Consider the following 15,049-nt stretch of genomic DNA (forward strand, 5'->3'; position numbering starts at 1 on the left):
AGAAACCTTCCTGTGCATCACTACACTCAGACACTTTCTCCTCATTTTTAAAAATTGTTCTTTCCATCCACATGCATGTGTTATAAACCCAGGGAGCTTCTAAGAAGTTTTTGAACACAATGCGTGTGTGTACAGAGACAATAAGATGTGTAAGTACTGAGAGGTTTTAACCATGTTCGTGTTGGAGACAAGAGTGCATGTTTACATACATGCTGACAATTTGTACTAATTCAAGATGTTTCCAACACAGTCCTTTCTGGGAGGCTGAGGGACCTCAGCTCCAGACACACCATGGTGCTTTGGAGAATCCACTTACTGACATTTTGCAGGCAGAATATATGCACTGCTGCCAGTGGTGCAACACTGCACTGTTTCTCATTACATCGTTCCTCTATTTGGAACTAAGCTATTCAACATAGAGCCCGCAGAGTTTACAGAACATTTGATACACAGATTCTTAAACCTAGACTGATTCTAGCAGGGACTTACTCAAGTCAAATGGCATTGCTTAGCAGGATATTTAGCAAACTTTTCCTTTTTAAATTGAAAGATAAATTCAAATTACATATTGCAGACAGATTTGCAGCTGCTTGCATTTGAGCACTTCTGATATGTGCTACTAATTATTTTTACTATGCCAGAATTTATTCTCAGTGTCTCAAACTGCAGATAGATCTCCTTTTCTGGATTTAGTTGTGCTTAGGGAAGAGCTTATCACTGAAAACCTACACTGGTTGCTTTTCATCCTTATTTCTCCTCATATCCACTGACAAGGAACTTCCTAACCTGCTCTAGTCACAATAAGGAGGAGTAGCTTTAGCTTTTCAGCTTATCTTCTTCAGTCTTTCTTGGCTGTCCCTAATCTGACATGGGAGAATTTGTATGAGCAGCTCTGCCAGAAGATCTGAGGGTGCAGCAGTCTCCAACAGGCAAACTGTCCGGTGGGGAGTTTTTTTCATATGCTTAGTGGTCAAACAGGGCAGACACAAGTGAGGCCCAGATCTAAAGGAGTCACCTCCTCAATACGCCGTCTGGTGAAACAGAGAGACAGAAAGAGCAGAGTTGATGTGGCATTTACAGAGTCAGACAGTAGCATATGATGATTGTACTGATTTTATCTATAGCCTCAGAAGCTAAGAGTATCAGCAGTTAATTAAAATTCTCAAGCCATCTGAGAAATGTAGTTTAAAACTGGTGGAAGTTTTCTTGGAAAACTGCAAAAGAAGCAAAGACTGAGATTCCAAAATCAGGTTTTGGGCATTAGCTGTGGAAAACTGCAAGTTATTTCAAGTTATTTGCAGGAACACAGTTTTGTGTGGCTTTATTCTCTGTCTTCCCTCCCACACAGTGCAGTCACAGTCAAGGAGCTGCATGAGCTGCTCATGTCAGAGCTTGACTATGCCTATTCCTGCATACTGAATCTTCCATTATAGTTACATTTTCCATCTTTTCTGACTGGTAACAACAACTCTTCATTGTATTAGGCATAAGGGATGACCTAGAACCCCTGCTGCCCCAGACCTCATTAATGATGCTGGTAGCAAATAGTTGTTCTTTGCCTGAAGCATCCTAAAAAATTCCAGAATATACGAGTACTTCTTAGAAACCATACACAGCAAGAAATCATTGACACATAGGCATCTCTAGACAGCTGATCTTCTCTTTAAAAAGGCTCAGTGCCCTTGTAAACTGCAAGGAAGATCTTCTAGGGACAGCCTCCAGCATTCATAGCTGTTTTCAGAAGCTGTCAGCATGTTCTTCTCAAATGGGATTGTAAAGCAGTTGCTTCCACTGGTATTTCTGGGGTCTGAGTTGAGCCCAGATCCAATACTGTCCTTCTGGATGGGAAGGAACTTCAAAGACTCCTTTAATGTCCTTGCAGATGCTGGCACACAGTGAAGTAGGAGCAGGAGGTTGTTTAGGAGAAAAAGGAAAGGAGCCTCACAGTGCGGTGAATGAATCCCACAGCAGAGTAGTGGTGCGTTGCTGGTCAGGGCTGCAAGGCTCCTGTCAGATTTATGTTGGGTGCCAGGGCTCAGCTCTCCTCGGGTTGTCTTGTGTACTGATGTTTCCAACTTAAAACTTTGTGTTTCAGCTGTAAAGAATACAAAAATCTGAATTCCTTTTTCGCTATTATTATGGGATTGAGTAATGTTGCTGTGAGCCGCCTTTCACTGACATGGGAGGTAAGTCTGAGCTACAGCCCAATTCCAAGAAGTTTGACTGGTATTTCCACTTTCAGTTAGCAAAAACTTGTTAGGCCTTTATTATTGGAAATACTGGATCTAATAATTCAGGTCCTGAGCAGCAGCCCTTAGCTGATAATTTTTATTGGTACGGCAGTATACCCGTAGATGTGCTCAGTGCTCACAAGCAGTTAACAAGTATGACAGCACCAGCTTTATTAACTGAATTGCCCAACAGGATAAGCAATGCAGCCTCTTACATCAGCCCATCCCCTCACTGACTTTACTAGCCATTTGTTGAGATCACTTGCATGTTGTTCTCTAAAATCCATCTTCTATTTGTACATATTATTTTCTGATCTCTATATGGACTCTGTTATCCTAATAATATATGGGTTCTGTTTTGCTCTCTGGTATGTCCCCTTTATTACTGTCAATTTGGCCTTCCCTCTCAGAGCTTCCACTTGTTTCTGTGGCTTTGTTCTTTGTGAGCATGCAGAAAGGGCACAGTGACCAGCAGGGTGAGGCAGTAAACATGTATAAACACTAGGAACATTCTGGTTGTAAAAAGTAGTGCAGATCTGAATGTGCATGTATTTCCTTCATTAGAAATGGGAATAGTTGGTATGATGCAACTGAGACCAGAATTTGAACACCTAAATAAATGGTCTGAAAGAGGAGTTCAGGCTTACATGTCTGAGAAGGAATCTGCCCAATCTGCAGTAGTATGCGTTACAAGTGGTGTACGATAAGCGCTGCAATCAAAGATTTGCAGATCACTTTCACAAAGTAATGACCTTTCATTTGTGGGTAGAGAGAAGAATAGTTGGGAGAGCTAAGGCAGTACAGACACTGTATGAAGACAAAAGAGGTACCTGGAGTTACCTCAGCAATCTGCAGTGGACGCAGGTTCTGAGCTGTGGGGGACACATCATCTGTTAGTGTTAGTGAACCTGAGCTCAGGAAATGTTATCACACCGGTTGTGTGGGGCAGTCAGTCAGTTTGCCAGGAGAATCTCTGCAGCTTGATTTTTAAACCTTATATGTGTATAGATTATGCTAAAAACCAAACATCTAAAGCCCTGATTTTTGCTGTATTGTCATGCATTTACATTAGTTGCATGCACAAATTAGATATTTGCAGGTGCAAATGTCCAATTATACCACTTATTTCACAAATACCTAATCTGCATGCATATGCAAACTAGGCAGACAGTTGTTCACACACATCATTAAAAATTAGGCCCTTGCTGTGGCACACTGTAAATATCTTGGTAGGGCACACACTCCAAATGCAGAAAGTATTGAAAAAAATCATCCCCGCACTATAAAGTCTCTTAATTTTTAATGTTGCTCCCTGCCAATATTAGTTTATCAAAACAAGAAAGCTGACATCATCTGAGTGTGCATAAAAAGTTGCTCTGAATAATTTATGACACATTTTATTGTCTTCATAGAAAAATATCATTTAATATGTCAAAAATAGTAAGAGAGGGAAAAATATTTACTAACGCCCATTTCATCCTATTTGCTGTGCAACCAACTGGCCATCTTTACAAGTGTACGTACTGTGGGCTAAAAACTGCTCATTAACTTATAGGCTAGAAAGCACTAGAGGCCACTGGGCACATCAAGAATGCTGATCTATTGACCAGAAAACCTTCTGGAAATGCCTGGGGATGGACTTGAAAGTTGTGAGGGTAGTTCATTGTAGGTATGAATACTGAAGCTGAGCCACCCCTTCACAAGCCGTGTTTAATTTATATTTTGAGATAGACTATAGCGTGGGATGTCTCGGAGCCTCTCACTTAACTTTCACTTCCATTCTGAATTCAGTGATTGCAATGTAAACTAAACAAAAATCTGAATCTAAACATCCCATAGGAGAATATGAAGTTGGGATTTAGATCAGGATGCAGGTTTCATGGCTGGTCCTGACTCTATTTATAATCTGGTTGCTAGGAGACATGTTGTATTTTAGATTAGCACATTGTTAGAAATATCTGGCAAAAAGAGCACTTTCCTGACTTAGGGCTTTGTAGAAGGAACTAGCATTTACAGTAAAATTGCCATACAAATTGGATTTAATTAAGTTATGCTATTTTTGTTTTTATTAACAGAAACTTCCAAGCAAGTTCAAGAAGATCTATGCAGAATTTGAAAGCTTAATGGTGAATAGCAATAGATCCCTTATTCTGTGCACAATCTGAGCTAATTCAGTTTCTGAGCAACTGATTTGAATTCCTTGATTCAGAACATTTTATGTGCCCTTGTTTGACTTTAAGAAGTTTATGATCCCATTTTAGAGCTGCTAAAACAAGTATGTATGACTAATAAATTATACTCTCAGGAACCTACTCTGAGAGAACGTATGTATCACTCAAAGTTAATCTGGGAAACTCAGAAAAGCTTTATCGCATGTTTTCCGATAGCACATATGGGAAATTATGTTTTACAACCTGAATTTTTCCAGGCAATACATTTAATGTTACAGTGTATGCAGTATTGCCTCTGCAGCTGCAACGAAGGAGGTAAAATGTTTGGTCCTTTTATAAACAATTTTTTTTGTAATCACCTCTTACCTTGCTATTTGGCATAAGAAATGATTATGTCTGGCACGTAAGTTAATGGGAAAATGATAAAAGGCTTAGCTTGCAGATGCACTTTTAAAGCCATAAGAGAAAATGATGATTATAATAAATGCCATGGCATCTAAATGAATGCATACAGTGTCTTAATACATGTAATAATACATATTACTAATTGTTTGATTTTTTTCTTAAGGATCCATCAAGAAACCATAGGGCCTACAGACTAACCGTAGCTAAATTGGATCCTCCAATAATTCCTTTCATGCCTCTACTTATAAAAGGTAAGCTTGTATGCTACCAGAATTATTAACTTGAAAGCTATTTGTCAAATATTTGAAGAGCCAGAGTAAAAAGCAGCAAAGAAAAGCAAAAATCAATCTCAGTGTGGGGTATGATCTTTTTCCATTATAGAAAGCGTGACACAGAGTCAGGAAAAACTGCTTTGGTGCATCTGAATATTATACCTCAATTTTACTAGCTTCAGAAATGCTGTAAATGAAAGCCTAAATGTTTTACTTTTATAGCTGCTTTGATTGTTGTAAGGAATAGATAAAATGTTCTGTTGTTTTGTATGCCATGATTCAGTTATGGACTTTAATGTGTCTTTTATTCCCATACAGACATGACGTTTACTCATGAGGGAAATAAGACGCTCACTGACAACCTAGTAAACTTCGAAAAGATGGTATGTGTTACATTTTTGAAATGATGGCTGTGGGTTGAAAATTAAAGAAAAAAAAAAAAAGCCTTATTCATCTCTTCAAGAGTGAATTTCACAGCAGTGACTTCTAGGGCCAGAGAAAGGGAAGGCAGCACCTAGAGCTGGCAACAAGAGTGCATTGTGCTCACAGCCTGCATCCCCTGCCTTTCTGGAAAACCTCATGGAGGCAGGAAAGAAACTGCCCAGTGAGCCATGCGCAGCCAGAATGTTTCCTAGGAGAGGCAGCAGCAGTGACAGGAAGCAGAGCTGTTAGAGATGGCCTTTAACAGCCAGTTTGAGACCATGCTGTGATTTAACTGCTGTTCCTTCAAACAAGACTGAACAGCCTCAGGCTGGGGCAGTTTTGCATTGCTCCTCAGAGAGTGAAAGGACCTTTAATACAGAATATGCACATCTTATTTCCACTTTAACAAGTGGAAAGAGTCTTCCATGACTTGTTTGTTTTCATATTGAAAACAAATCCGTGACAATAGGTTTGATTATTATTTTTTTTTTAAATTTTATTTCTTTAATCCTGCACCCAAGCTCTTGGCATTTCATCCCATCGGAGAGATCTTGACTGAAACTCAAGTTTCTCAGTAGTGAGAAGAAATTTGCTTGGCTACTAAGGCCACATTCTCAATTAATGCAATTAATGGCACTTAGATGGGAGTTCCCAGGGTTAGCCATGCTCAACTATAAGCAACCACACTGCAAAACCAAATCTTGACTTTTTGTGTCTGCAGTTAAGCTCCATTCAGCAGTGCTAAAACATACCTGCTGTGGTACCCGTGTCTACTTGTTCTAAGTACCACAGTAACCACATCCACTGCACTCCAGAGGAGCATCTTGAGCTGTGATCTTTTTCTTAAGGGAAAAAAAATGAGAACTTTGAGTTCTTTAGAAAGCTTCATAGAAAAGTGATTATCAGTGAGTAAATTCTTCTCATAAAATATAACTCTCTAGTTCCAGAACAGTCCTAGGGTGGAAATACCATTCTACTTAGCTGAGATTCTCATGTGTGTAAGTGGTTGTACTAATGCCTGCGTAAGGGCCTGACCTCACTTTTCAGTAATGAAATATGTAATTGCATATGCAGACTCTGTTAACAATTCCTTCCTGAGGCCCTGAGCTTTTCTGCCTGGGGAAAATGAATTTTTCCTAGACTGCCTATTCTTGTTAGACAGATGAATACAACTAAGTGCAGATGATAAGTATTTGTGGTAATACAAAGGGATTTCAGATTTGACTGGAGCACCGCCAAACTATGGGGATGGTAACTGTATTGTTAGAACTATCTATCTCTACCTTGCTTGGCCTACTTGCATGTCCCAGGGCGAAGAGTGAAACTTGTAAGCTTAAACTGACCTATACGTAGGCTGCTGCAGATCTGCCCTTTTCACCCATATCTGCACATACCTTTATCTTCAGAGTAGAACCAGAAACAAACCAGAACATGGTTTTACTGGTAGCACCCAAAGGTGTTTATACTTTTTATAATTTATAATTTTTATACAGAATGAATACAGTATTACCTGTTTTGATCAGTAATCTGAGCTATTTCACTTAGGAGAGGAAAATGAAGTTCAGTTATTTTATTTTTTATGTCATTTATTTTTCAAAGAATCAAAATATTTCATGTTCCTCCACCCAAGAGAGCAAGGAATGTGCTCCTTGCTCAGACCTCTAAGCCTCTCTTTAGTTAGTACTCTGCCTAAAGGCCCTTTCTTCTTTTTCTCCAGGCCTTATTGCAGGTGTATATTTTGTGTCTTTAATGCTCCTTACTGGCTATTCTGCATGTGTCTACTGCTTCTCCCTACACTTAGCTCTTCAAAACAGCATGTTTTTGGATTCCACTAATGTAACTCATTCAAACCCTAATATGAGCCTGGCAGTTTTTAGGTTTTTGTGTGTGCCATCAGGTCCAGCAAAAAAAAGACCTACTGTAAAACTCAGTCACTACTGCCCATTTACATTAAGCTTACAACAGTCATATCCACAAACTGCCACAATTGCCAGATATTAACTAGTGAAAACAATACAAGACCACTCAGTCAGATGACTCAGATAAAATGTGATCTCTTTGACAAGCGTAAACTCAAAGTAGTTCTGTGATGTTATTCTGCTCTTTTCCAGAGAAAAGTAGAAACCAGATTTCATCACAGGAATCACGACCTGCTATTTGTCATTTCTGCATGTTTGTTGTAGTGTGTGGCATTCTGCTCCAAATGGAGATATCTCTAAATATTGCTAGGAACTATTCTGTTACTGAACTGTCTAAAACATCTTCATTCTTTGCAAAACGGTTCCCCTTGATCTTAACTCTGATTCTTGCTTAAATTCTGAATAAAAATGTCCAGATAGTTCTCACTGGTGATGCCATTTTCTGCTGTAGAAGATGGGTCCCTCCATCTCTCATGTAAGCAGTGATGAAACTGAGAACAGCCGCTGGCATTGTATCTGCATTCTCACCACAGAGCTCTGATCCCGACAGCTGATGTGCTGCTGACAACTTTATTCCTGTAACTGGCAGCCAAAAGTAGAAGTTTGATCTGGTGGCATCCTTCAGCTGAAACTGAAGCTTCCTTTAAATCTTTTATGTTTCCTGATGTTCCTGCCGTTGTTTATATTAAACGATGCATCTTGAAACATGCAGGAGCTGTCAGGCAGTGTCTGAGCCAGGAGTTCTATGAGTGCCAGAAACTGCGAGGCCTGATTTCCTCAGAGTTTTTGTACCATAATTGCTTGAGGTCTGCTCAGAGCCTTCCTCGTGGCTGGGGCTTGTGTGCTTTCTTCATGGCTGGGGAATTCTGCGTGAATAGGCTTTTGTCATAACATAGGAACTTATAGCCTTTTCCCTAAAGGAGACAGAAGAGGCCCTTTACATGATCCTTCTCCACAGCTGTGTGTTTTCACAGAAAATTGGTAGGAACTTCCTTATGATGGAAACGTTGGACTTTTTCTCAAATTTGACAAAATTATTTGGAGAAGAGGAAAATAGATTGATGTTAAACACATAAGCCTGATTTGTTTGTTTGTTTTCAGACTAGAAGGGAAAGGAACCAAGTCCAATTTTATTTATTTATTTATTTATTTGCTGCACTTCTCTGCGAATAAGTCTTTTCAGAGGTGCAGTGGCAAAACTGTGGTATTACAGCATCAAGGGGACATTGCTCCATAGAGCATCACCAAGTTTTACCTGCTGCTATCTTTGTGACTACCTGTTCTTCCTTCCTGTTCCCTGTGTGCTGATCCCCATGGAAGTCTCTTATCTGGGGGAGGCTGTGAGGAACAGGAGATAGGGAAGGTAAACCAGGGAAGAGAATGCCATGTGCGATAGAGCCACAGTTGTGTGCAAACAGGGAATTTTGTAAGCTGACCCAGGTAGTCTGTATGTGATGTGGGCAAAAGCAGTATTTAATGTGTCAAAAATATGTATGCTCTTGGTATTTGCTATGTTTTTTGCCATACCACTTTGTTTCATGAAGCAAGGAAGCAGGGAGATAGGAGAAATGAGAATTTGCCCCTAAAATCCAGCCAGAAACACGTTACTTACACTTCTGTAAGTAGACAGAATAAATTACTGCTATTAGTAGTGCAAGTGTTTTGTAAAAGGTTTGCCTTCGGTACCAAAGAAGATTGTTTTAGAGCAGTACTGAAGTTCTTCTTGTCTCACTGTAAAAAGCTTATAGAGACAAGTGTTGCTTATATGTGCCTTCTACGTTCTCTTTGACCTTGTATGGTAAAAACTACCTGCATCTTTTCTCCACTAATAACTTGGTAGTAGCTATTAGTTGTAAGTGGTGCTCTCTAAGACCTAAATCTGTACAAACTGAAAGATTAGTTTTCATAGAGGACTGAGAAATGAATAGGCTTGTAAAATTTCTGAATGCTGCGGTTGTAGTTTGGCAGGTTAAGGGTATTCTGAGATCTGCAAGCAAGTGAAAGTATGATAAAAGACTGTACATAGCAAACAGTTTATGACCTGGAATACACATTTGTCTTTTAGCTTCATTAATGACCTTTTTTTCACATGAAAAAGAAGCCCCCCCCTCCCCCCCCCCCAAAAAAAAAAAAAAAAAAAAAAGCTGTCAGTAGTATTAGTTCCTATAAACTGTATAATATCAAAAGAAATGAGACAACATGCAACCTGTTAGGCACTAATGTGTACATGGTAATATATTACATATAAGTCACACTGCTTTTATAACTATTTATATTTACTAACAAAACAAACAAAAACACCACAAGCAAACAAAGCAAAAACCCTTTTCTTAAGATTATGTCTTTCCAAGGAAAGAAGGGAGAGGAAGGTGAGGAAGTTAATGTATGTGATTCTTCTTAAGGGCAGGCAATACTTCATACAGTTTATTTTCTTCTTGACTACATACTTTTTTCCACACCTTGGCTGTATAATCCTGCACTCTCACTGCCACTACTGAATTTTGTATTCATAGAGAGAGGGAAGATGCAATTATTGAGGAAATTTACTAATGCCATTTCTCAAATCATCAGACAGCCTGAACTTTCCCTGGCACAATCTCCACATAGCATGACTGTGCAGCATCTCAGAAATGGCACCTGTAGAGGAAGCAGAAGTCACAAAAGAGCTCTGAAACCACTGACCTGCCATGACAGCAAAAGGCAGTGCCATGATGCTGGTCACTGATTCCTCTTTTTGTCAAAGTTCTTCACCCTTCAGGTGTGAAATGAGGATTAGAGAATCTGTGCATATTGGTTTTCGGGTTTTGTGGAGATGAACAAAAGGGAATTCTCACTCTGATCCTTATGCAAAAAAGGGCAAACATTCTTTCATTTTTGGAACATAAAGATTATGCAAAAAGTATGTGACTAAAGCCCTTACTAGTTCTATGGCATATATGAATATGTATAACATTTAAAAGCCTCAGCTTGGAATGGATTAGAAGATAATGTGCTGGCCTGCTGCCACTACTTCAGACTGCATAAAACTTAAAAGGATATTGTTGTTGTATATATAGCATGCTGGTGGCTGGTAGTTGCAGTTGCATGTTATATTATGCAGTTGATTTATTTCAGAAAGATCCATATTTAGTCTTGTATGGCTTTTTGATAATGGTCTTTCTTAGTACAGTGAGTAAACACAAGTTTATTTTTGCAGCCAATGACTAGAGGTAATCCTCTGAAGAGGAAAAAAAAGAGCTGGCAATTAAACTTCTATTTGGCCATTTTCTCCCCATGTTTCCAGCTTTCTTGCATCAAAAGAAGAGAATCCAACTTATCTGCATGATTCAGAAAGGGAAATTCACATCATGTGCTGTTTTTCTGTCCAATTCACACCTTCCAAAAAGGAATTAGTTTGGGTTTATATTTGACAGTGAAACAGCTCTTGCAAAAAGCAATGTGAAAGGAGATCTTGAAGGATATATAATGCTCCAGAATCTCCCTGTTTGGTTGCAGTGTTCTTTGCTGGCCACAGTTCCACTGTTTTTTCTGCAATAACACCCACTTCTTCATTCCTTTGTGTTTCATCGCTTCCAGGGTAGTTCGAATGCACAGATTGAATAAGATTATCCCCGGGAACAAGCAAACTCCTTAAAATTAAAACTTTCAGCCAACTGAAGGAGACCAGGCAGTTCATCCCTTAACCAGAAGTCAGAAGAGTTCATTGTCATTTCTGTTTTCCTTGCCAGACCCTATTATGAATGTTTCTCACATAAAGGGAACAAAGAGTAAAATTATTTCACAGAACAGTCTTTTTGATAAATGTAAGTTTTGTAAATAGAAACTTAATGATAAGCTAACAAAAAAACTGAGCACACAGCCTAGCTCCAAAGCCCATTATTAATTGAGGCTTCAAAACCTAAAACTTTACCAGTATTAACAATTAGGGTATCTATAGACAACTTAACTAGAAAGCACATCAAGCAACACCAGAAATCTGAAATAAGAATGAATTATACTTAGGAAAGCTCCCATTTATGTTGGACGCTCTTGACACTTTATCAGGTTGGCTGGTCCAATCCAACTTCATGATCTTTCCTTTAAGCGGTTATTTTGGAGAAGTGGTTTTTGAAATAGTAAGTATCAAAATAACAGCAACACATAAGACTCAGAGCAAAATATGAAAGCACAGAGTTATGAAACATTCATGTTTTCATGTTGTTTTGCTTTTTTTGATTGGATTAGACTTGAAGAACCAACACGGTAATATGCAGTGTGTTCTGTCTCAATCCAGTATTATAAAGGGTGCTTATCCTTGAGTATTTAAGAGGTTCCATCAAAGTCAATGGGGCTTATTCACATGCTTAATGCTAACCACATATGGGAATGTTTGCAAGATAAGTGCCTTAGAAAATCTGTTTAGTAATAATGGCTTGAAGAAGTATGAAAATTAACATACTATGAAAGTGACTCTTACTTGAAATCTACTTATTTTCCACACGTGAATCCATATGACTTTAGAAGCAATGAAAGCAGGCACGTATCCAAATTCCCATGATCTTTCATAAACGTGTGTTGAAAAGTATTTTTTGCATCAGCTTCAGAGTGCCAGCATTTCATCTGATTACAAAATGCATAATCCACAAAAATGCAAAATGTATCAGTAAGCATTTCTAATAGTGAACACCAGCCACAACATTTTGACAATGCATTAAAATGTCAAAGATAATTCATCTGGTGTGTGTGTAAGAAATGTTTTACTTTAGTGTTTCCCGTTCTTGGAATGATACTGATATTTATTTAACCATTTTCACCTAAGATAATAATTTTGCATCAATTCTGAGAAACATCCAGGTTTAACTGTTGGCTAGTAACAAATATATCATTTTGTTGTATAAGAACTTGTGAATCTCACACAAAATTTCAAGTAGATATGAAGCAGCCTTGTGAGAGTGGGCTATGTTAAAACATGAAACTATGCTGTAATTATTGGACCGTGTTAAAGTGCTGGAGCAAACAGTAGGATCTGGTGATTAGCTTTTCCCCATTCTGCTAAACTTTATTTAAGTAAAAGATATTGAAATAAAGGTTCAAAAAATCAGTGAATGAATAAAACTTTCTAGCTAAGGGAATTCAGTACTGAAGTTTCAATTTATTTATGATTGTGAAGAATAATTCTAGCCAGCACTGGTGGATGGTGCTGTTACTTGCAAAAGTCAGTTAAAATCTTGCAGTCTGGTATTAAAGCTGAAATGCTTTGCTTTATGACTTAGCATCATTTCTTCTTAAAAACTATTGCAAAATAGCATCTGATTTATCAGAGCAAAATATATTGAGTCACAATTTCTTACTTGAGTGAGTGAAATGATGCATACTGAAAAGCAAGCACATCCAAAGAGGACTAAAGTGAATTCTGCTTTTTTGTGAATTGCCAGTAGGAGTATCCATGTATCCATCAAAAATGAATTTGCTTCTCATTCGGATCAGATCACACTTGTGCAAGCTAAAACTAATGTGTTTGCTTGATGAAACCTGCCCAGGACCACAATGCTAACCATGTCCATTCCTACCTGTGAGTTCAGCATGCTTGAAAATTGGTGGAAGTAACTCTCATCTGGTCATTTTTTAGTGTCATTTTAGTGTCATTTCCATGGAGGGCTCCATTTCAAATTCAAACAGATATGGAACATGAAAGCTGTTTAACTGCTGACCGTGTTCTAGAATTGTCTTTGCTGCTAGGAGCTGATGGTCTGAAAATGGAAAAGTACACATACTCTAAGCCATTGTATATGATATTCCTTTTGCTTTTTAACATTGAAAGATGGTATCAAATAAATGCATATTGAAGGAGCTGATTTTCATCCTTAGTTAAAGCATTTTGCTGCATCCAAGTAAGGGAAAGGGCTTTCTGAGCGCATGTAAATTACACTTATGCTTATTTAAAGCCTGCGTAAATGCAGATCACACCCTACATATGAGAATATCAACCTTAAAATTATATTTTCATTCACAAGATTTGCTTTATTGGCATATGTCTTCACACACAGGCACAGTTAGGTGCTTTGTTTAAATGATGATGAAATACGGTGCTTGTATCCTGATTGCATCCCATCTTTTCTTTCCAGCGCATGATTGCCAACACTGTCAGGATGGTGAAGTTCTGCCGAAGTCAATCTTTCAGTAAGTGTATTACAACATCTGCACAGTCAGCATTGCCATCAGCAGCTACCGCAGTTACAATTTGTGTGTAACAGAATCTAAAACACCTGGTTTCCAATGAATGTTTGGATCCTCTAATGTTTCACAGGGTGAACTATCCTTCTGAAAGTTCCAATAAGCTCATTCTCCTCCCTCTCTTTTTAAAGAATGCAAAGGAGCTGAGTTCTGTGAGGTCTCTACAAAGCCCTCAAATTAGAATAGGTTGAAATTAGCCATTGGGCTCAGAAGGAGTTGAAGTAAGGTCAGCTGACAAAAGCACATAAATAAATGCAGGACGCTTGCTTGCATAAGCCCTGCTTTTGTAGGAAACCAGGACAGAAAGATAACATTATGGGTGACATAACTGCCTAAGGTGATGAATTTAAAACTTGTTTGTCAGTATAATTATCTAAACCTATGTGGAGCCAGGTAAGATGATGGCGCTGCATGATAGCCAGACTTGCTCTGCAGGCCTTGTCCCATCTTGGACTCACTGGCACTGCGTTTCTCAATGCTTCATTTGCTTTGCCTCACAGCAGCCCTCCTCTTTCTCAAATAACAGAATAGGTTCTCTAAAAAATACGTTTGTATTCTTTTTGTCTGCATCAGAACACAACTCCTGAATACTGAGGAAGCTTTATTTCCAGCCCAAGTTTTTTCTGGCTGTATGTCTTTTAATTTCCATTTATTAGGCGCTAGTGAGACCTCCACAGATAAGTTATTGAGAAATTGAAATGGATTTTCACTATACTTGATATTACAAAATGTCAGTAGTTAGATGTGCCATATCTAAGTCCTGTGCTTGGCATGTATTTATATAGTGGATGTTTCAGTATCTTTCTGTTGGAGAAGTTTGTTAAGTTACCTACCACACATTTCATTAAATTGTAAGCTGTCCACTGTGAGGCTGGAAGATACTCGAATTGGGAGTTAGTGGTATTTCATAATTGTTATAGGAGTATTTACAATGCAGTTATACTAAGTACTGTAAATAGGTAGTAAACTTTGAGTTTTGAATGGGACAGAACTACAGTGTTATGGAGATTTAATGATGAGATAGAAATGGGAATATTTCATGAAAGGAGCCTTAAATCTATTATATATTTTTTGACCACCGTGAACACTGCTGGTTCAAAAGCAAATAAGAAGCTTTAAATCATGTTAGTTAGTTATTCAAGTTATAGCTGTTGACAGGTAAGGTGATGTATAAAACCAAAACCAAGAGCCATCAGTTCAAGTAGATGTAGCCACAGATAGCTGGGAGGAAAAGTTAATTTGTAGGGGCAGTAACCAGAAAGACTATCAGATATGAAGGAAAGGTTTCAAAGAGAGAGATTTCTAAATATTTTCTTTTTAACTCACCAGGATCTGGTGCTTCCTGTGACAGCTTGTAATGAGTTATGCATTCTGTTCAGGCATTTGTTCATTTAAGTGTATCAATCCTACATCAT

At 38.4% G+C, this 15,049-nt stretch overlaps 1 protein-coding gene across 8 annotated transcripts in view; it reads left to right on the forward strand.

The window, feature by feature from the left end:
* The window catches only part of RAPGEF4 (Rap guanine nucleotide exchange factor 4), a 141,340-nt gene that overhangs the window by 124,988 nt on the left and 1,303 nt on the right, over positions 1 to 15,049 (forward strand). For all 8 annotated transcript variants that reach the window (XM_072341226.1, XM_072341227.1, XM_072341232.1 and 5 more), the window contains 5 exons: positions 2,096 to 2,186; positions 4,307 to 4,357; positions 4,971 to 5,058; positions 5,398 to 5,462; positions 13,526 to 13,580. In XM_072341226.1, coding sequence (XP_072197327.1) covers positions 2,096 to 2,186; positions 4,307 to 4,357; positions 4,971 to 5,058; positions 5,398 to 5,462; positions 13,526 to 13,580 — 350 coding nt within the window. The remainder of the gene's footprint in view (positions 1 to 2,095; positions 2,187 to 4,306; positions 4,358 to 4,970; positions 5,059 to 5,397; positions 5,463 to 13,525; positions 13,581 to 15,049) is intronic.

Source organism: Excalfactoria chinensis, chromosome 7, assembly GCF_039878825.1.
Source record: "Excalfactoria chinensis isolate bCotChi1 chromosome 7, bCotChi1.hap2, whole genome shotgun sequence".
NCBI classification, from domain to species: Eukaryota; Metazoa; Chordata; class Aves; order Galliformes; family Phasianidae; genus Excalfactoria; species Excalfactoria chinensis.